Source organism: Bombus vosnesenskii, unplaced genomic scaffold (assembly GCF_011952255.1).
Source record: "Bombus vosnesenskii isolate JDL3184/JDL3185 unplaced genomic scaffold, Bvos_JDL3184-5_v1.1 scf7180000016275, whole genome shotgun sequence".
Classification (NCBI taxonomy): domain Eukaryota; kingdom Metazoa; phylum Arthropoda; class Insecta; order Hymenoptera; family Apidae; genus Bombus; species Bombus vosnesenskii.
In genome coordinates this window covers 560829-583968 of record NW_022884344.1, presented here as the reverse complement: position 1 = coordinate 583968, position 23140 = coordinate 560829, and the positions used below count along the sequence as shown (strand labels likewise).

Sequence of the window (23140 nt, the reverse complement as noted above, 5' to 3'; positions counted from 1 at the left end):
GTTTGTTCTTATGGTTCTTACATCTAAGTTCTTCAACTTGTTCTGCTAATTAATGCTCTCATTAATTAATACTTTTGTACACCACCCGAGGAAATCTTTTTGTTCTGCCAAATTATTTATTACTTTTTTCGTACATGCGAGTATCTGTGGCTTTACATACGCGTGTATGAGCTTTTATGTGCTAACGGTGGTACGAAGGCATGGTAATGCAGCACGTGCAATGGTTTCAAATCGACGACACAAATGAGGTTTATTGAACTGGCGACGTGAGATTTGTCAGAAATGAACTGCGGAGTTGCTTTCGTGAAATAATCTTTTCAACGAAAATTTCTTGATAATCGGCGCTAAATGTGTATTACTATGAATTGCGCGAATTACTTACAATTTTTCCAATTAAAAATTATACGAATCTATATCAACAACGAATACCAATGTAGTATCGATACGATGATTGTCCATCTCACAATCACAACAAATCTGTTGCATTCTTTCCATTATTTCCGATCCAATTGTAATTTTTTAACGTTAAAAAAATATCTCAAGTTTGTGCTAAATGTGGAAAAATTGTTTTGAATGATTTCATATTGAATATTTTCTTGAAATATTACAAACGTTTTTCGTTTACTAAGATAAGAGCCAAATTGAAATACTATAAAAAGGCCAAAAGAGCTTATAAAAGAGCCAAATTGAAATACTATAAAAATTCGACAATCGTGTGGATGTATAAGCTGTGATGCGAGTTTCATGACCTCACTTATTGCCATTAGATTACTTTTTGGCGAGCTTTGAAATTTACTGTTTCGAGTCTATGAAGTTGCCACCTCAAACGTGAATTTTTACAAAAAAAAGAAAAAAAACGCAAAAGAAAAAGCGAATGGTATAGATGTGTTCACGATTTGGTTGTCTACATTTGTCCAACTAAAATTTACCACTCCTCAAAAAAAAAAAAAAGCTATCACCAAATAAAAACGTAAAAAGTTTGACATCAGCGCTGCATGAAATGTTTCATTGATTTTTCAGTAGGATATGATTGTCCACGATTTGTTCATGTTTGTCCACTCAATATTTTCAATTGACTAGACTACACAAAAAAGGATAGCACCAAATGGAAACTTTTAACGATAACTTTTTTTTTTTACAGCTGGACAAACAAAAATTTTGGTTGGACAAATGTGCACGAGCACTGTTTATAAAAATTCGCATTTGGACGTGCAAATTTCACGGACTTTACTGTTTCTAATAAAATTCCTACAACGCCAGATGGTACGAAAGGACGAACACAGAATTCACGTTGCATAATGTACTTCGAAATATCAAATAAACGATTTAATCGATTTATGGTATATGATATAATGCAATGTATTCAGAGTATTTCAGAAAAAGTTGTTATTTCTTCTATAATAATTAAAGTTGAACTTAAACCGGACTTTCACGTAATTTTGAAAAATTTGAAAATGTAAAATTACACACAATGTATATAGTACACGAAAATATAATATATAAAATATTGAAAGAAAAATATTTATTATAATATTTAATAGATGAAAGAAATTGTTATTTCCATTCCGTTTCCCTACTTGTAGAAATCTGTAGCCTAATAATAACGAAATAAACTTATAATTATTTCAATATTGTTAGAACTAATGTAAAACATAACTTTTTACACGTCACGATCAACTACTTAACTTTTACGATGAGTCGTTTGCTTTTGTTCAAGTCAGACAGATGCAGTTACGATATGAAATAATTTTCGCGAGACTATTTCAATATAAAACAGTTTTTACACTTTACATTTTACAAATTTATCAATTTGACCAATGCCTCTTTTTTTTTGCAACAAGATAATTCTTTAAAAGATTTTTATCGACCGCAGGAAAAAGCAACAGATGAGAATTTTCGTTGGAAAGTTTACGATACTTTCTCAAAGAAAATGAGCTATTTTTGAGTCGTTTTAGTTAAGATTTTTAAATTCAGTGTCTTGAAAAGGTTAATTAAGAACTGCTTAATTACAGCTGACCTCGAGAAAAATTCCAGATCCTCGCGAAAAGATGCGTTCCGTGTAAGTGGAGTCCACCTTCTCGAGAAAAAGCACGGAAAAACGCACCGGAAGTGCAAGTAACTTGTCCGCGATATCCTAAAAGCGCGTTGAAATTACCCTCGCCCGGTAAAAAATAATTAGTACGCATCTTTTGGCCAATTGTTCATGGAAGCTAAATACGAGATGGGCCAAAACTCATTTTCCGACTTCTTTTAACGAGAACTTTAATTAGCAAGTTACTTTTCTGCGCAAATAGTTTCTTCTCTTTGTAATTATGTGGAATGAAATGGCAAGTTACGTGTATCAAATGTTCGCCTTTTGACCATCCACGAGTTTGAACATTTTTTATTTAAGACTACAAGTAACAAGCTCTTTGTTTATTTACCGGTACGCCCAGTGATGGGATCTTTCCTAGCGATGGGCTGGTGCTTTCAACTGAATATCTGCCGCCATAAAAAATTTATCGGGGATAAATCTAGGGAAAGGATCCGCCAGTAATTTTTACTATTGCAATATTTTGTTCACAACATAAACGTCATTTCAAACATCCTATCCAACGCTCTTTTGAACTAAATTTCATTAATTCTATAAATCAAGGATTTCATTTCTGAAGTCAGGATCATTCGAAGATCATAGTATTGAGTTGTTGAATTGATGTATGTATGTTGATGTATGAAATCAAAAATACATCGTACCATTGGAAAAAAAAAGTGAAGATGACTATGCTTTTTTACAGGAAGAAGCATTTCTTGGTGGTTTTAAGTACTGCAATTTGTAGCTGTTTCAAAGTAGGTCAACTTTTGTTTGAAACGTTTTCCTGTTGCATTATCTGAAAAGCTTGAAAAACTACTCTTCATTACAACTAATCTTCAAAATATTGATACATCTTTGTTCACACGATTGGACAAAGTTGAATTGACCGAAACGAATACAGTGGAATTTCATTTCACTGAATTTGGAGAACGAATAATTCGTATAATAGGGGCTCTCAGTCAGATATCTGGTCAGATACTCTGGACAGAAGATTGACATGAAAACAACACATCATGGCCAAATCGAAGCAACTCAAGGCTAAACTTAACAAATTTTACTGGCTCATTGGCCGTCGTCCCAACTTAAACACTCAGAGCAAAATAATGCTATATAAAGCTATACTAAAACCTGTCTGAACCTATGGGATCCAACTATGGGGAACAGCGAGTAACAACATAGAAATCCTTCAAGGATTTCAAGCAAAAACACTAGGATCCTTAATAGATACACGTTGGTATGTCACCAACGAAACAATCCACCGCGACTTCAAGATCCCCACAGTCAAAGAAGAAATACACAAGTTCAGAAGCAGATATAACACGAGAGTCAACAACCACCATAACCCATTAGTCACCCAACTACTTGACACGACGGACCAGATCCGTCTGTGCTTCAGTATTGGATGAGATTCGCAGACATCCACGTAATCAATCAAAATGTGTACCGCATTAGGAAATTATTTCAGCAAATAACTATTACGTGCGTTATTTTAACATTTATTATTGGTACAAGAGGTACGTTTTCCGCGGATTAAGAAGAAAATACTCTTTAGATTGAAGCATTAGATTCAACTAGAATCAACATAATATAAATTATTATAAACCAAGTTATTGTACCAAATGAAGTTACTTAGAATTCTCAACGAGAATTGATTGTAAATAATCTACCAAATAAAAAAAAAAAAAAAAATAATGGGGCTCATCAACTTCCCTCATTATGTACCTATTATTTTTCGTTCACACGATAGGAGCTGATGTTCAGAAAAGTGAATTCAATCGGCAAAATTTCACTTAATCGGCGATTAACTTTCATTCAAATAAATGGAGTTCTGAAGAGTTAATATAAATCGCTACTTACCGACTAGAATGAGGATAAATGCTGGGTCGAGCGCAACATTTGTGAGCCTGGACAAATTGTTGAATGTGTCCTTTTCGGTCCAAGCCCATACACCTACCGCCATGATACCCAAACCCAGCCACTGAAATATCAAGAGAAAAGAACTTTAAAAATTAGTCACAACGAGGATTAATTATAACATTATAGACGAAACATTTTAATTTGAAACAGGCATTAAAACTTTTTCTCAAACCCTTTTCTTGATTTATATTCCCATTTTTTGTAGCTTTATCCAATGCAAAAAAACTATGATTATGTTGATAAACAAAATAGCGATAATTATGTTAGGTTTATTCTTGGTTTGCTTCATTTAAGTAAATGCATCGATCAATCACGGGAACTGGTATTTCGTATTTTTGTCGCAATCTCTTAACAAAGTTACAAACAACTCATATTATATGTGAAATTTGTTCTTATTTAGACATTTCATTAAATTCCCACGATTCTAAAATGGACAATGTTCTAATCCATCACTTTGACAAATATTCGCTTAGCTTTAAATCCATTCGCTTGATCAAATAAAAAAAAGAATATTAATTACAATATATTAATCATTAAGTTGACAAGTAGTATTATTTAAAGTACTTATTTAAAAAATAATATTTCCAATGTAAATTTCGTCCAGGTTTGCTTCATCGGTCGATATTTAACACTATTTACACTGAACGTAAGATACGTTCTTAATTAACAGAAAATTAAGAGAATCCGACGTTTTCGTTAGAGGACTTATTTAATTTCTTATTTAACTTATTTAATTATTTTAAATTTATTCAAAATGCCAATTTCTACGACATATTTAAAAATCATCGAAATCGATGAGAGAATAGTTAATGCACAAGTTCAACATGAACAAATGAGTATACATGAGTATATCAGTAGTAGTATGAGTACATGGTAGTATGAGTATGAATGTATACAAATGAGTAGCCTGTATGAGATTAGCTCCTGGTTCTTTAAATCTCTTATCTTTTTGTCTTGTTCCAAGTCGTTCAACGCTTGTTCTACCTCGTTGCAAAGAAATAATGAATCATCTCGGAAGGTTACAGAAACATCGCCAAAGAGTGGAATTCTTCACAAGACCCCATTTTTTTTTTTTTCAGCATCGAACGCGTAAAAGTCGTTCTAGATTGTTCTAAACGTTGTTCCAAAATACTGTTCCAAAATGTATTATTATATTATATTATATTATCGTATTCAATTTAGGAAATAATCTGAAGAAACCGTAGCCATAGAACCATGGACATTTTCCTCCATTTTGACAACGATAATACACGGTAAAGGGTTCGTCCTTCGAAACACATAGCTACATCCGTAGAACAATGCAGAACAAAAATTTGCAAATTACACGAATACGAGGCTGACCTTACTGTTGCGTCGACGTCGCTCGTCGACGACGTTTTATCAATTTTCTTGAGAATGGAAGTTGTTCCAGACTTGGCTGCTTGAAAGAATTACCTGCAGCCCTGGAACAACTGACGGCAAACTTTCGGAGAACGGAACATGAATACAAGGGTGACTTTACTCCTGCGTCGTCGTCTAAATGACATTTTATCTCCCATGTTAAGTATGAGATTAACGGATAAGTCTTAAGACTCAAACTTTATCCCAACACGTTTCAAAAATACAATTTCAGCGAACAGACACCGTCCTGTACAACAATCCTCTGCCATTGGATATGTGGCGGCACTCGACACTTTTTTTTTTTTTAATGATGTTTATTTAACCCAAGATACAATTTTAAATACATTTTGATATTCACAATAAACGGTGAATTTTTGTCATGATGTATTAGGCAAAGGTACCGATACGCGACGATACGACGTAGCCATGCTATATTATGTGTCGGCGCTTTACATTCTTACATATTCTTTCTTTATTTAGATCTCCTCTTTTAAAAATTGCAATTTGTCTTGACGAAGACGTTCGACGATTTTGTATAAACGTCTTTGCACTGATAACTCGTTGTGGCAGCTTGTACTTGTACCGGACGACGGTAGCGCAGTGGTTAGCGCCTTAGGTTACGAACGTTCGGGACCCGGGTTCGAATCCCGGCGCCTGTAATCCGATTTTTCTTCCATTGCACGTAAATGAGAAGAAAGCAGCAGTAGTTTATAGCGACTCTACATCTTCAGCCAGCAGCTGTAATCATCAAGGACAACAACTTCTTACTACACCTCAGATAGTGTCATTATTCCATTCGTAATGGAATTCCTGTTGTTTCTCATTATTAGCAAAAACGTGAGCTTGACAAGGTTTAGAATTTACCGAATAACCAATATCATATGTCGTTTAAGAGAATTGGCATAAATAGAGATAGTTGTATGGAAAATACGTGTAATTAACAGATGCGCGTCAGTGTCGTACGTCATTTAATAGAATTGGCTTAAATAGAAATAGTTGGCCATCTGAAGCCGTATGCGATAACGCGTTCGTATTTTGCGGGATAATCGTTTCTAATCCTTGGAGGTTAATTTATGGCATCGTGCAACTATCGAGTTTGCTGCGACAACAAACATGTATCTATTATGCGAGTGGAATAATACGTTCGTTGGCGCAGACGAAACCAACAAATCCGCTTTCAATCAAACTCCACTTCGTAGATTTATGAGAAAAATAGGCATTGTGTATTTGTATTTCAGCATTTATGTTAATATCTATTTCTTATCTTCGAAGACTTTTAATATCGAAGTTAGAAAAATTGCAGGTACTGATTAAGTTGACAAGCTAAATGCGATATCCTTCGAATTAGCATAACGAGTAACGTGCTATTAAATTTAATATATCGACTTTGAGTATTCACGATGAACTGCGCCGATGTTAATTTGTGTATTGGCCAAGCTGGAATGTGGTTATAAATAAACTGTAGATGTTTGTGCACGTTCAATATACAAATTTATACGAAAAATGGGTATAATATATTAGCGATATATTGCATTTGCACAAGCAACAAATGCGACTCTCCATTTTGAGGCCGAAAGACATAAAATAAAGCAAATTACAAATTAATGATATATTCGATATAAGTTTAATGTATTAAATATTATGTACGATACAATATTTACTAATAAACATTCTGTCGCAAAAAGTGGAGTAAAGTGCCTTGTGCATGTACTCTTTTCTATTAGCAAAATATCAAACAGCAAGACATTTTGCACAGTATAGAGAAGATAGTTTTCTTTTTAATCCAAAGAATTACTTGACTCAAAGCGAAATAAAGTTTTTTAAGGAAATCCAAAAATCCATGGACAGAAGTACTTATTTAAAATCATGTATGTATAATTTAATACAGTTGTAGCTTTATTCCTACTGTTTTAGAATTTTAATTGATTTGAAGCTTTGCATTAAAGCACCCCTTTTATCATGTAACAAAATATTAAGTTCTATTTGCCAAACTGATCAAAAGTTTCCTACATTGAAAGTATTCATGTTCGACTAATAGTAGCAATACACTATCAGAATCCTCAAAATGCTATATTTTTTTGTTTTTATTTACAGCTTTTTTTTATTTAATTGTTTACATTCACAATTTGTCCAATTTGGACATTTGGTAGAATTTTTTGGCTGTTTGATTACCATGTGGGTGGCTACCCCCAGCGGGGCATTTACTTACAGTGACTCTTCTTAACCCTTTAACCTACAACTACGGGCATAGCCCGTAGTACGATGATCGGGCCAAACGTAAATATTACGGTCATTCTCGAACGTAAATCATAGGTTAAAAGATTAATATACCTCATCGTGACATTCTAAAAATTACTGCACTTTCTTTATAACATGTTGCTGCATGTAACTGCATGTTTCTTTATAACAATGTCACTGAATCGATTGGTTTTTAATAACATACTACAACATTTATTTTAATTAGTAGAAACAAACATTTCATTTGCCTGATAAACGTAATTTGTTGTATGAAAAGCGGAAAATTAAACAATGGCGAAATTTAACATCGAAACAAATATTTCGATAAGAAATAAGTTACAATATTGAATTTTTCAAGAACAATGATTTAAGGGAGAAACAGGATTATACGAAATACTTCAATAGACTTATCATAGTACGTCTTCGTGTGTGTGCACATTTTTCTGTCGTTGATTTGTCCGTAGCAACGGGTCATCGAGATTGGCTCGATCGGAGAACGATCATCCGCAATAATTCCGCAATAATTCCGTGAATGTGCTAGTGACACATTCCAGCCTGACACGGGAATGCCGTTGTTCGTACACGTAGAAATAACAACGATCGACGAAAACATTTTTCTCTCTCGTTCTCCTCTATCAAATTGTCAAATTTCTCGTAATAGAAATATTCGATAAAAAACATTTCTGTTTTCGTGATGCCATTTACGCTTAATACGCCTGACATCTGTACCGATTAGAGAAAAAATAATTTTTTATTAGATTCTTTATTAGATTCTAGAAAATCTTTTCTAGATTAGATTCTAGAAAATTCTTTTTTATCAGATTCTAGAAAATAGATTCTTTCGAAAGAACTTAATTTTATCCTGAGGATATTTTTCATACAACGACAAATAAAGGATAATCGAGTAATTTTATTAAAGTGCTGAAACTTCGTACAATTTAATAATATCGTCTTACGGTTTACGTATATAGCAATCGCAATATCTGCGCTATACAGGGTGGTTGGTAACTGGTGGTACAAGCGGAAAGGGGCTGATTCTACGCGAAAAAAGAAGTCGAAAATGTAGAATAACAATTTTTCGTTCGAGGCTTTGTTTTCGAGAAAATCGACTTTGAATTTTCGGTCGGTACGCGTGCACTTTATCGCGTCTCGTTATAACGGATCTCACTGTAGATCGTTGTCTCGATTGACGTTTTTTTTTATTCTATAAATTTTTATTCCATATTTTTTATTCTATATTTTCGGCTTCTTTTATCGCGTAGAATCACCCCCCTCCCCCCACCTTCCGCTTGTACCACCAGTTACCAACCACTCTGTATAAAATGGTTAGTTGTTGTTGCGTATTATCGACTAAAGAGCAACCAGTCAGGTCAAACCGATCGGTCGATATCGCGTACCTCGAATGACTTAACGTTCAATGTGGAGAATAACTCGAGTGTTAGATTTAGACGGCACTTTATTTGTACTAGTTGTAGCACTTAACCGAACTAAGTGAGGACTACTGTGTCTTTAGTTCACTGGCTATCCTGTTAAATATAATAGTCACTGACTGAATACGGTTACATGCTGACTCTTGGAATACTGGTGCAAGAGTGTCTCTTGGTGATGTTGCTGTCGTAGAGGAAGGTTCATGGTGGGTGTGTCTCAAGTCTGTTCCTAACTGATCATTGGGTAAAGACGTATGTTTGAGGATGGGCTGGCTGCCTTCATGAAGGCTCGCGTGCGGGTGACCTTACACTTGCGGAAACCCACGTGTCCGATCTTCCTGAGATGTACCATAAAATAAAGAAGTTTCGTGCCTTATGGGTCTTTTCGTCAGGTCCTAAAGTATCTTGACTGTACAATAGGGCCACTGTTTATGATGGGTCCGCACTAGGGTAGCGTAGACCCTTGACGGTCGTCCTGCCCGAGGATCGCATCTGGTTCACATAAAGCGTCGTGGTAATTACCAGGTGGCCACTTCAAATCCCGAACAGTTGTCTTTCTTGCAAGCAGAGACGACCGAATGAAACGATTATGACATTGCGATTGAATAATTGATCATTATCGCGGTCGCAGCACAAAAATACAGATAACACGTTAGAGCGAATATGATTTGGATAGTTTGCTGCCAACCGATCACGTCTAATATTAATAATTAATAATTGACGAACCATATATTACCGAATAATCTGTGTGTATTTCCATGCAAATTTATGTGTTTGAAGTCATAATTGGGAAAATGGAAGCTCGGTAGAAAATTGCTTTACCTATCAAATATTACAGAAAACACTATACTGTGAATATCTTATTATACAGGATGGTTGGTAACTGGTGATAGAAGCGGAAAGGGGGTGATTCTACGCGAAAAAAGAAGTCGAAAATATAGAATAAAAATTTTTGTTTTAATTTTTCCATCGAGACAACGATCTACAGTGAGATCCGTTATAACGAGACGCGATAAAGTGCACGCGTACCGACCGAAAATTCAAAGTCGATTTTCTCGAAAACAAAGCCTCGAACGAAAAATTGTTATTCTATATTTTCGACTTCTTTTTTCGCGTAGAATCACCCCCTTTCCGCTTGTACCACCAGTTACCAACCACCCTGTATATCGTTTCATATTATGTGCATTCTGTGTAATATTAAGTTAGAAAAATTTACCAAATGTCCAGCTAGACAAATTGTAAAGTATAAATTAAATAATAAAAAAAAAAATTCTGCGTAATATTGCACTTTTAAATTTCCTACAGGCGCATAGAAATGCACAGTGTAATTGTGAGGTTAGCACATCGTATTGTTGTATATCCTTCGAATATAGATACTCGAGGCGCGGATTTCGTTAAATATCAGAACGTCGGAGTAATTTACATGTTCATTAGGACCGTTTTAATCATCGAGAAAGTTGAGTGAATAATTCAGAGACGAGTTAAAGATCGCGTGAGAATTGCTACTTGAGCGTAATTTCTCTCGCTTCGTGGATATGTATAGGAAATAAATTTTGAACGCTTATCAATCGACTCTTGACTGCGATTACTTTACGCGTAATCTTCGAACAGCAAGTGAAAAAATAGCTTTTTGCAAATTGACTGTCAACGTCACGTAGTTACTATATTTTGTAAGGACAGTAATAAGAATATACTACATTTTCCTTAGTTTCTCGCGGATAAGAGCAAGTAAGAATCCTTCAGTCGACCCTTTACGACCTTTACGACTTTTTTCTACATTTTGATAAAGTATTTGATAGAGTGTAAGTGATCAACTTTTAAGATTTACACCACTTTCGCATTAAAGGCGAGTATGCGACCGTGTCGGCTTCTAAAAATCGAAATTTTCTTTTGCATATTTTGTAAAGCTCTATAACCGTAGGATACTATGGTGGAAAGGATATCTTAAAATTCCAAGAGATTTGTATTACATCTTGTTCGACTATGCGTTCTGCATTAATCAAACAACGAATAATGAACGCAAATAGTTGAAACTGAGAACCATTAAAAATAAAAATTTCGATTATACGTTTTTGTGTAATTTTTACACATCGTTTGCTACACACTCTTTATGCAGTGTACTCAAGTTTCATCCAAAAAGCTCACACCACGTTGCATGCGACAATATATGCAATATCAAATTCATTAATTAAAGATAAAAAAAATCATCTTCGTTAAAAATGAAAAATAATTTTCATCAAAGACAAAAGATCGTATTCGTTATTGTGTTTCCTAGGTTTGTTAAATTTATTCATACGTCAATTTCTGTTACCATCCTTTCTCTTTTTGTACGAATTTGTATAAATCTGTAGATTCATAGAATTGCATATACTGCGAATATTTTATTTCGCGTGTTCCTTTGTTGTCGATGCTGTATTCATTACGCGTCCTTTTAAAATCTCAGAAGAAAACATTTAAACAAATAACATCTCAATAAAACATACGTTCCCAATTTATGTACTACCTTTTATGTATTTTCAACCGCCAGCAAAGTTTCCTTGTGTAAAACATTGTCCGTTATAGATTGGAAAATTAACTGTGTGAATTTTTACAAGGAAAAATCAAGCGGTATAATGTAACACAATAAAAGAGCGATAAAATACAGAAAACAAGAGATCAATGTAAGAATATAATATTTTTTTTTAATATTTATTAAAATTACAATCAATTCTCGCATTGAGAATGGAATACAATATAGCGTAAGAAATTAGAAATAAGAACCCAACAAGCTCTCTGTAACAGGCTACGAGCTTAAAGCACATAATAAATTATTATTATTATGTGAATTTTTACACGTTTTCTGCTGATCGTTTCCTAACGTTTTTGATTTTTGTACTCTTACTTTTTTTTTTTTTAATATTTATTAAAATTACAATCGATTCTCGCATTGAGAATGGAATACAATATAGCGTAAGAAATTAGAAATAAGAACCCAACAAGCTCTCTGTAACAGGCTACGAGCTTAAAGCACATAATAAATTATTATTATTATGTGAATTTTTACACGTTTTCTGCTGATCGTTTCCTAACGTTTTTGATTTTTGTACTCTTACTTTTTTTTTTTTTAATATTTATTAAAATTACAATCGATTCTCGCATTGAGAATGGAATACAATATAGCGTAAGAAATTAGAAATAAGAACCCAACAAGCTCTCTGTAACAGGCTACGAGCTTAAAGCACATAATAAATTATTATTATTATGTGAATTTTTACACGTTTTCTGCTGATCGTTTCCTAGCGTTTTTGGTTTTTGTACTCTTACTTTGGTTAGTAATCAATACACTGTCCGCATGCGTCTAGACGTGTTTACTCTCTTCGGTGCTGTTACGATGCACTGAAACTTTTATTCTCCAATTGACACCGAAAACAGTATTTACTTCTGTTTCCCCAATATAATAATACATATGTAAGATCGTTAATCGCGTGGTAATTCAGCTGATCGATTCTGAAGTCTGAAAATCGAGAATCGATTTTCAACGTCCTGAGCTACCGATCTTTCTCCGTCAATCTTCAAATGTTTTAAATAATTAGTCTTTCTTCTGTGGTCTTGTCTATCTCTGATGTCATTCGAAGATGGTATCCCACTGGGGGTAGCCATCCACATGCTATATTGCTACATCACTAAGCTATAATATTGTACCAAATGTTCTACTGGACAAATTGTAAAATGTAAATAAATAAATAATAAAAAAAAAAAATCTCTGATGTTACTCTCTGTCCGTTCGTTTGGGAAACGAGTGTCTCTCAAAATGACTGTTCGTAAAACGAAGAAAGTCGTTCTGTCCGTGAAACAAAGAAAGTCGTGCTATCCATGAAACAGGGAAAGCCCCTATCACACTTGAACTCTATGGAGTTTGCATATACGTACTTTATTTCAATACATAACATTTTGAGAATCGAAATCAGAGTTATTTGTGAGATCACATGATATATGAATGGGTAAAGGAAAATGTAAAAACGTTAGATTGCTTTTATTTCTGGTTAATAAAACGTAAAATATGATGACTTTGAAGGTAACAGATATATCGCCAGTAGAAACGAAAATTAGCCGCAAATTTTCGCAAAGTCGGCTAATTTATACCTTCGAGGTGTTCCAAAAAAGTGAAAAATTGAAATTTCGAAAAACCCTCCCAGCGTTACCCGTGGAAAACTATTACCTAACGAATGAATTTTGCTTTTTGATTTCAGATGATCCACCACCAAGTTATCAGGGGCACCGCAATTTTCCGAGACACGTCCGAATAATTACTGCCATTGCCGTATTTTTTAATATTTCTCCGTGAAAATTTTATACAATATTCTTCGAATGTCATACTTTAATGTACTATTGGTTTTAATAAAGAGATTTTAACTGTGTCGTCACAAATAATTCACAAAAACATGCCTTATTTTTGTACGAATTAACCTTATCCCCCCTTAAGCAAAATCGAGTAAATATGTAAATTACATACGGTGACTGTAGAAAATATTCATAACAGTACGTACTCTTATTTTCTAACTAAACGCTCCTATAGCAAGTTCTATATTTCATTTCCATGATATCAAATTTTTCTAGTCACATGAAAGTATACCAAAAAATTCTACCAAATGTCCAAATCGGTCAAATTGTGAATGTAAACAACTAAATAAAAAAAAAAATAAAAACATGAAAGTATATTTAATATGTTTGAATTTAATTAATTAATATGTAAACTCTACAATAGGTGCAATGGCGTGTAAATATCTTAACTCGTTACCTATTGTTTTCATCGAGAAATTTCTTAACTGAGTTACGTTGCATTTCAAAGGATACTTTTCTTATTTTCTGCTACCTTACGTTTTGTCTATTTTTTATAATATTAATCAGCCATATATTCTCTACAAAAAGCTATTAATCTATTTATACCGAAAGGCTATCAGTTAGGTGGGTATTTTAACTTTAATCTGTTTCAGTTAGATCGACTAATATTACGAAAAATTTAAATAACCAAACCAAGCCATTTAAAAAGCTCAAGATCGGCCTGGTATCTCGGAAAATAAAATTGCATGCATCCGACGAGTCCCTTGAAACGCAACAAAATTCATTTAAGACGATTTTTTGATAAGACCAATAACGATTTATTTTAGATGGATAGATTCTTATTGACTCACTCTGTACATAATACATATATAGCTACAAGAAATGTTTACACTCCATCGTATCCAGTGTAAAATTTACATATTAATTAATTAGATTCAAACATATTAAATTTTGTAACACTTAGTAGTAACTTAATAATATTTTAGACTGTATTTCTTATTGACCCTTTTTGTATGCATATAATTTGACCATGACATTCTCTGTAATAAACGAAAACAAAAATAGACTTTTTCCGTATTCGTAGGTATTTCATGTTCCAAGGTAAACAATAGCTCCACTTTATACAAGGTATATATGTATATATGCAATATAATAGTCGCTACAGTTTTTTGGACATGTCCGATAATCCGACAAAAAAAATATATTCTGAGCAACAGTTAGCCAGTGGTGAAGAGGCAATAAACTGGGACACAAAAAATTGGCACAAAAAAATGTTGGATCAAAAACTTTCATTTTTTTATATAGCAATACATGTATAATCTTTTCTATCCAATATCGTAACATCGATAAAGGATAACATTCTCTTCGTTTTAGAAATGTCCTGTTTGCGATATTAAAGCTATATTATGTTCATATTATATTTATATAAAGTTGTATTATATTATACCAAGAATAGATGAATTCGATGCAGACTATCATATGTAGAAGGAAAGAAGAAGATCCGAGATATGTGATAGAAGAATGTGAAATAAAGGGAGAACCAAAGGACATAGGAAACACGCTAATTGAGACTGGAGAAGGTTTAACAGAACTTTCTTTTTTATTTATTAATATTTACAATGAATTTTCGCATTGAGAATTTTCAGTAATTAGTTTAAGAGAACTGAAAGCAATAATAGGGAAGAGAAGGGCAAACGACAAGGAGGAGGCACAGCAAGGAGGCTAAAGACCAAAGTCGCAATAGTTTTTAGTCATTAGTTGCTAATTTGTAGTTTATAGTTTATAGTTTTAGTTTTTAGAGATGGAATAATTAAGGGAGTGCAATAGAATAGAGTGGAAAAGAGGCGAGGTAGACACATAAGAAGAGAAACAGACATAAGAGATGTGAAACCGAAAGTTCGTCGAAAGCCGAAAGGCACGGACTAAGCAATAATAAATAATAAATAAAATAATAATAGATGAATTCATTAATTGTTAAGATTTCAGAATAATATTACACTAATTGCTATTTATACCATCTTGTATATTTTCATACATTATATATGTTTTCAATATATCAATTATAATATATTTTAATGCAATTAATATATATTTTTACTACGCGTTTTCATTATTTGTTTGTTCACTTGCAAAAATGAAAAATGGAACCACGTTCATACCAGTAGCACTTAAATGAACTTTATTAATATGTCGTATTTAATTACATAATATAAATAAAAATGAGAATCGAAAGCAATTTTCTCTTTAAATTTTCAAAGTATTACCTGTTTTGTAATGAAATATACAGCATTGCCGGTTCTGTAATGAATTGCACTTCGTTCCACTGCTGTTCTACGCCGTTCTCTGACGCTTCTGTTTACACATCAAGTTTGTAGCAATTGAAATACCGTTACTTGTCTCTCCCACTCGAAATCAAGCTACACCTGACTAATGTAAACATAAACGTAATACACTATTGGAGCGACGTAGAAAGTTTAAGAATACTTTTATAAAGAATGTATTTGTACCGTCAATTTTCTATTATTTTATGCTATAAATGTCTTAATAAATCTTAATATGTTATATTGTTGAGAAACTAATCTTAATATGTCTTAATAAATCTTTATATGTATATTCTGTTTCCAGTTAACAATATGGTAATAACGACTGAAAAGTACAATTTTAAAATAGAAATAATTTATGAGGCTGTAACTTGATTTAGAAATTAATTATGCTACTCCGATTTTCAAGTTATATTACTGCATTTTATTTTGATCGTTCATTATAAATAACACTATTTGATAGAAACAAGCACGTAATATAACCAAACGCGAGAGTAATGAAACACATATATTACTAGAACATATATATGAAACAGAAATAATAAATAAATAATAAACGAATCTTCACGATATTTTAAACAAAACTCTCAAAAAATTATAGTAAAAAGCTGTATTAAAGAATTACAAACATTTAATAAAGGAACTAAAAAGAGCATTATAAGACACGTAGAACACAAATGAAATGTTATATTAGATTTATAAATAGATTTCTAATTTTTATCGACATAATTAAAAAAATGAAATTTAAATAGAAATTTCCTTGCTAAATACCATAGCAAGTGTCACCAAATCATATTAAATTTATAAATAGATTTCTAATTTTTATCGACATAATTAAAAAATGAAATTTAAATAGAAATTTGTTTGCTAAATACCATAGCAAGTGTCACCAAATCATATTAAATTTATAAATAGATTTCTAATTTTTATCGACATAATTAAAAAATGAAATTTAACTAGAAATTTGTTTGCTAAATACCATAGCAAGTGTCATCAAATCATATCAGATATCCAAATAGATTTCTAATTTTTATCGACATAATTAAAAAAATGAAATTTAAATAGAAATTCGTTTGCTAAATATCATAGCAAGTGTCATCAAATTATATTAGATATCCAAATAGATTTCTAATTTTTATCGACATAATTAAAAAAATGAAATTTAAATAGAAATTTCTTTGCTAAATATCATAGCAAGTGCTCTACCTTAAATATTCTATATATTTTTGCATATTATACACAGTCTGTAGATTCTTGGAATTTTTAATTTCCCCAAAATGCATAAATATTCGCAGTCTAATTATGACTGGCAGTGTAGTTAGAAAATTAAATGAAAAAAATTACCACGTACGACAAACGATAGTTCGTTTTATCATTTTGACATGCACTGAAAAATGAAGATAGGCGTTCGTTGTTCGGAATTAATTTTGTGTATGGTACATTGAATACGGAGATCGTTCTCGACGTCAAAAAATGTCGTTCAGGGGGCGAATGATAAAAGTGGTAGGCGCGTGGAGGTGAATTCAGACAACAAGTCGAAAACTTTCAAGCTCAATTAAACTTGAACCAAGTTGCAGACAGAACCATCGCCCCGAGGCGATGAGAGCGATTGGAGTGCTCTTTCAGTTGGCTGTCCGGTTCATTTGCTACCAATACGAAAAATAAAATACGAAGCCCTGCGAAAGGAAACGAGGAATATATCATCGTGTAGCGAAAAGTGTTTCTCATTTATATCCCGATTATCCTCGATGTTCCAGCCGATCGATTAATCTGAGAAATTAATCAAATGTCGCATTATTCTCCTGCAATTAAGCGAGATAAAAATCCTTCGAAAGGAAGCATAGCTGTTATGTTGCGTAAAAAATATTAATTAATCGATCCATGTACGTATTACTTTGCGGATAATAGGTAAACTGCAGAGAATTCAAAGAATATCCTTATATACAGTCGAAGGTAAAAATAAGCAGACTACTAGCAGTATACTACTTGTCTTTATACTACATATTACATTAGAATTTTAAATCTAAACACTAAACTCTACGAACTACTGTAACTATCGCATATATATTGCAGTATCTTTACTACAATTATTTTATTTAAAATAATATTTTACAAATGGATGAAACAGATGTTGGTTAAACAGGAAACGATGGTTGTTTAACGTGAACTAATCACAATAACGTATTATAATTAAGACAACTAGATAGTTAATCTGCAACTCTCGTCACCACGAATCTGTCACGTAAACTTCAGGGTTGGCTGATAAAATAAAAATAGTCGAGTCGTAACACAACTATTAATTTTGTTTTAATTACACTTTATTACAAATTCAGCAATCAAACTGGAACACACACTGAATTAACATAAATCACAATTCACTCCAACCACGTTATGTAAAACTTAGTTACAATGATACGTTAAGTACGCGACTGTTATAAGGGTAGAGACCGGTAAAGATATGTTGACTATTCTAAGGATACACAATAAGTGAAGTCTTACTGACGATACTGTGTCTGAGGAAAGCTAGGGGTGAGTGTGTCTAAGGACACGGGACTGTCGGATTTGTTGATGACAATTTTGGTTAAGGAAGTGGGGGCAGTATACACCGTCTGCGATTGGACAATAAGACGGTTTGGTGGGCCAGGAAGGGTTTTAGCCGCCCTCGAGAGAAAGTTGCTAACGCAAGATACCGAACGTGAGAAAAACCAACTTTCCCGTGTCAACCCGTAGTAAACAATAAATGTAAAGGGGCACTTAAAATAAAAGACACTTGTTTGGTCTGAAGGATCTTAACTATAAAAACGCCAAGATCCATGGTGGGTCCTTAAGACTATTGAGGGTACGCGCCAAGGATGTGCAGACATCTGGGCGCTATCCTGCCCACGGTGTGTAACCTGGTCTCTGATATGAATTGACGTTACTCTCTCTCCCTCTCTCTCTCTCTCACGCGGACCACACTCTCTGGACAATGTCACGTAAAATAAAAAAAAGAAATCGAAGATGAAAATAAAAAGGAGAGAATTTATTTCCTAACACTTTGTTTACGCTAACGACAGTTTACTTCCGAACTGCAGCTGTGACTTTCCAAGACCCTCGATTTCTGCTGCCCTGTGTCTATTCTCTTCGTCACTTTGCATAGGCAAACGTAACATATCCTCTCGTAAACGGGCGATATTCTCATTCTGTTTTTGGATACTGTCCAATATTGCTCGCAACATTGGGCCAGTTGAGGTAGAGGTTTGAGGTTCGTTTGTCTTAGGCATTGCTGCGTTGATTTTGTTACTTTCGGACGAAGACGAGTTTTACTACTGCTGAAGCTAGGTTTCCTTTCACCGTAACGCACAAAGGAATCCAGTTTACCTTTTATCGTCACACCACTTGCTTTGTGATAGTTTCTTCGTTGTTGCGGATGACTGTAGTCCCAAATAATTCTATCTTCCGTAGATGATGAATGTCTTTTGGTTTCTGAACAAACATTTTTCACTATCCTGGCAGGATCGCCAAAAAGGGCCCGTAAAATAAAAAAAAAAGAAATCGAAGATGAAGATAAAAAAGAGAGAATTTATTTCCTAACACTTTGTTTACGCCAACGACAGTTTACTTCCGAACTACAGCCGTGACCTTCCAAGACTGAAGCTCTTACAAGTCGGTCGCATCTCTACACAAGTGGTTATCTTATGAAGTGGAGAGGACCCCCGGGTGTTGGGTCTGGGCCCTGGACCTGCTGCTGCCGCGTGCAGTCCCTTGCCATCTGGTGAGTGTCCGTCATCAGACCATCGGTTTTGAGGTGTGCCGGTCATGACACTAGCAACAATATCTCCCGATTCACACTCTTTGGCTTCTCAACTCACACTCTCTGACTTCTCAATAACACTGGCCATAAACTCGTCTTTGTCCCTTAGCATCCCTTTGTCTTTTGTCTCAGCCCCATCACGCACGTGTTCCGCAACCGTTCGTGGCCAGGGTCACGCAGGCCTTTTCTGCGAAACTATTCGATTGAAGGACAGACGATACATTGTTGGGCCTGTTGGCACTTCGGCTTTCTGGTGACATTGTTTATAGTTCACCCGATACCTCTCAGGCCTTTCGTCCACGATACTATAATATTTAGATTTAGAATTAATTAAGAAATAAGCAAAATATTTCATAGTTAAAACAGAAGGAAACATTTCTCGTGCATCATACACGTATGCACACACACACATACGGTCGAGAATTCGTTTATATAATACATGTACATTAACCGTCAAAAGTTTGAGTAGCATCAACTTCGTCAAATTAGCAGACGAGGTAATATGTAGTTTGCTCGAAAATGTGTGCGAGTCCCGCATGATTCAGTGCGTGTCCTCGCATTTTATGAATCCGAGAACACCCTTGGCCAGTGTATAGAGAATAACCAGCGCTCTTCGTGAAACTAAAGCCTCGTCTCTGTTTAAATTTTGACGAACGTGTCTGTCAAGTTATATTACCATTTTATTTATTTATACAGAAGTGGAACGTTATGAGACAACGACGTTAAAACGTGAGAAGCCGAGATGCTGAAGCAAATTATCCTTATACAGAATCGAGGTGACATAAAATTTTTTTTTTATTTAGTTGTTTACATTTACAATTTGTCCGATTTGGACATTTGGTAGAATTTTTTGGTTGTTTGATTATCATGTGTATAAAATGAAAAATACCGATTTTCATGTCTCCTATCGAGAACGCGGTTAGACCATTTGCGCTATAAAACCGACGTTCGTGGTGTTTCGTCATTCAATAATGATTCTTTAATTCGGTTGGTTATGGACAGGGAAATGACTTTGCGTTTGATACGTGTCGAAGAGCGTCGCACCGGATAGCATAAATATTGATCGGTTAGCGGTACTTGAAAAATCAATAGGACGCATGGTTTCAACCGACTAGCCACTGTCCATGGTACACCGTAGTTAACGTGCTCGACGATTATTCCTACGCAGAATTGCACACGCCATCATGTAAATTTCATACGGGTAGAATGCATATCGCATGCGTTTGATGCTTTTATATTGATATTAAATCAAATAGTATCTACATAATTTGCTTTCATTTCGATATACATAATTTCTCATCATTAGAGACTGTATTATAAATTTATATGCGAAATTAATACCACAGTAATAGATCATAGAAATACGTGCTATTATATTATATATATAAAAGTTGTCGATATTGATAAATATTCAATAATTATTAATAGAATTTTATACAATTATTAATATTAATTAATCCATATTAACACGTTGACTGCTACGACACCCGTATTCAGGTGCCAGCAAAGTTTCTGGTCGAGCCGCGTAACCCATATTCGGGTGTCGCTTATTTGACTACTTGCGAGGGATCGTCGTAGGTATTTGAAAAGATATTCCATAATAATAAAACTGTTGAATTGTTATAAAATAAAAATACGAAAATGGTTTATTAAAAAAATGATTTGGAATGTAAAACTTTAAAGCATTCTATACATAGGTGAGGTTGGTCGGGACAATTTGGACAATAAGTTGTTGTTTTCTTCAAATTCTTTTCTGCCTTTGTTCGGTCCATTCGACGTCTTTTATTCGCATAACACAGTTTGCACGCGCGTCTAATGCTTCTTCCGGCATCGTTTTTCCGAATGGCGATATTATGCTGACTCCGTCGAAGACAAGGGTCTTTTGTATTTTCAGACGACCCTAATAATTTTCCAACTAATAATTGTCTAAATATTCTAATATTTATATTTTTCTTGTTGCGATTTTGTAAACCGTCAAAGCGTTTACAACAGAAATTTCCAGAAGGAATTAAACGCCAAGTTTTCTGTACCATTTGATTCCTTTTGTAATTGTGGTGGCATAAGAAACCATTTGGTCGGGATAATCTATACCACACTTTCCTTCGTTATATTCAACAACAGCTAGTGGTTTTAATGTTGCGAACAAACGAAACGAAAGATCATTCTCGAGACCACCGCTTGAACGATTCGCATTGCTAAAATATCGATGGGAGCACCTAGCAGAGAACGCTTGGTACTGCTGCACGCGTGGCCTGACGGGGATTTCTTTGAAAATACGCGTGGCAGTCAACGTGTTAAGTCGCCAAATGAAGTTATTAGAATTTTCTATTACTTAATCTCTGATATTACTCGGCTGTTCCCTCTTGGGAGACACGAAGAACTTACTGATGATTACATAGCACAAAGAGCTTACTGATAGCACAAAGTTACACAAGCTCAAACTTTTCTCAAAATTCGTGTTCTCCTGAAGTGTGGCTTTTATATCGTATAAGAAAACAAATAAAGAAATGAAAAATATAGATTATACTAATAAACAAAGATTGTACTAAGCTACGAGTCTCGTTACAATAAACGATACGTGCACACACACGTATACGTGTTAGCGGCGATGCAATTTCGTGCCACGCCGTTATTTAGCTTTATGATAATTTATGGATTGGCAGGATGCTTGAGCAAATATTTGGAAAGTCGATAGCCGGTGACTGGAAGTCGTGAAACGAGGTATGAGGTATCGATCACCTGTTTAGAGTGAAACAGTTTGGCGAGAGATAGATTGGTAGAGAGATAGGCTGACGTCAAGCTACCCGACGTTGCATTGACAAAGAAAAAGAATAGAGACTTTGTTTATAGGATCTGGCTACGAGATGGAGGAGGCAGTGACGTATTCTGATAAGCAAGATGGGAGGGACCTCACGGCACACAGGAATTCATTTTTAACATACACATATCTTCAATTGCAAGATTATTTATTATTAATATTACTATAAATTTTTCATTTTTAAATAAAAAGTTGTTATATCATGTTTATAATTGTATGTTCTTTGATTTTTCTAATTTGGAATTTATACCATTAAATATTTTATTTTCGTTTAAAACTTTGCTATTTACATATTCGATATTTCCCTTATTTCTAACTTTTTTAATTAGATGGACATGTCAGTTACGAAAATTTTCATACCGCTATTTAATTTTTTTTATTTATTTATTTATTTGGATTTTACAATTTGTCCAGTAGGACATGTATTTAATTTTGTCTCTGACTTTAGAGAGTAAAAACGTGTGTCGCAAAATTAGTTGTCTCTACATTTCACTACGATTATTATGTATGTATTCCTAAAAGAAATTGAAAAGATTAAATCATCTAATTCATGGAAATTTTGGAATAAAATTATATCATAAACTATAGAATCTTCAATCTTTTTAATGTAATGTTAAGAGAACAGCGCGATATTATCCATGATTACATAGGATCAACAAGATATTAATTATAATATTATGTCTACTATTTGCATGATTTCACCTGTACATATACACCACTGCTCGTAAGTATTCAGGTATTTTGAACGATTATATATTGTATTGTATATTGTATCTAATAAATAAATCGCGGGCGCTATGTCAGATGCACAGATTCACAGTAGAGAAATCCTGTACAGATCAGACGTTTGTATCA

At 33.9% G+C, this 23140-nt stretch overlaps 1 protein-coding gene across 5 annotated transcripts in view; it reads right to left on the bottom strand.

Moving 5' to 3' along the window:
- LOC117242677 (tetraspanin-5) overlaps positions 1 to 23140 on the bottom strand; it is a 123134-nt gene that overhangs the window by 39968 nt on the left and 60026 nt on the right. For 4 of the 5 annotated variants that reach the window (XM_033509563.1, XM_033509566.1, XM_033509565.1 and 1 more), the window contains exon 2: positions 3929 to 4049. In XM_033509563.1, the coding sequence (XP_033365454.1) occupies positions 3929 to 4049 (121 nt within the window). Of the gene's footprint in view, positions 1 to 3928; positions 4050 to 15617; positions 15777 to 23140 lie in introns of those variants that run through there. The other variant, XM_033509564.1, reaches the window with a different exon arrangement.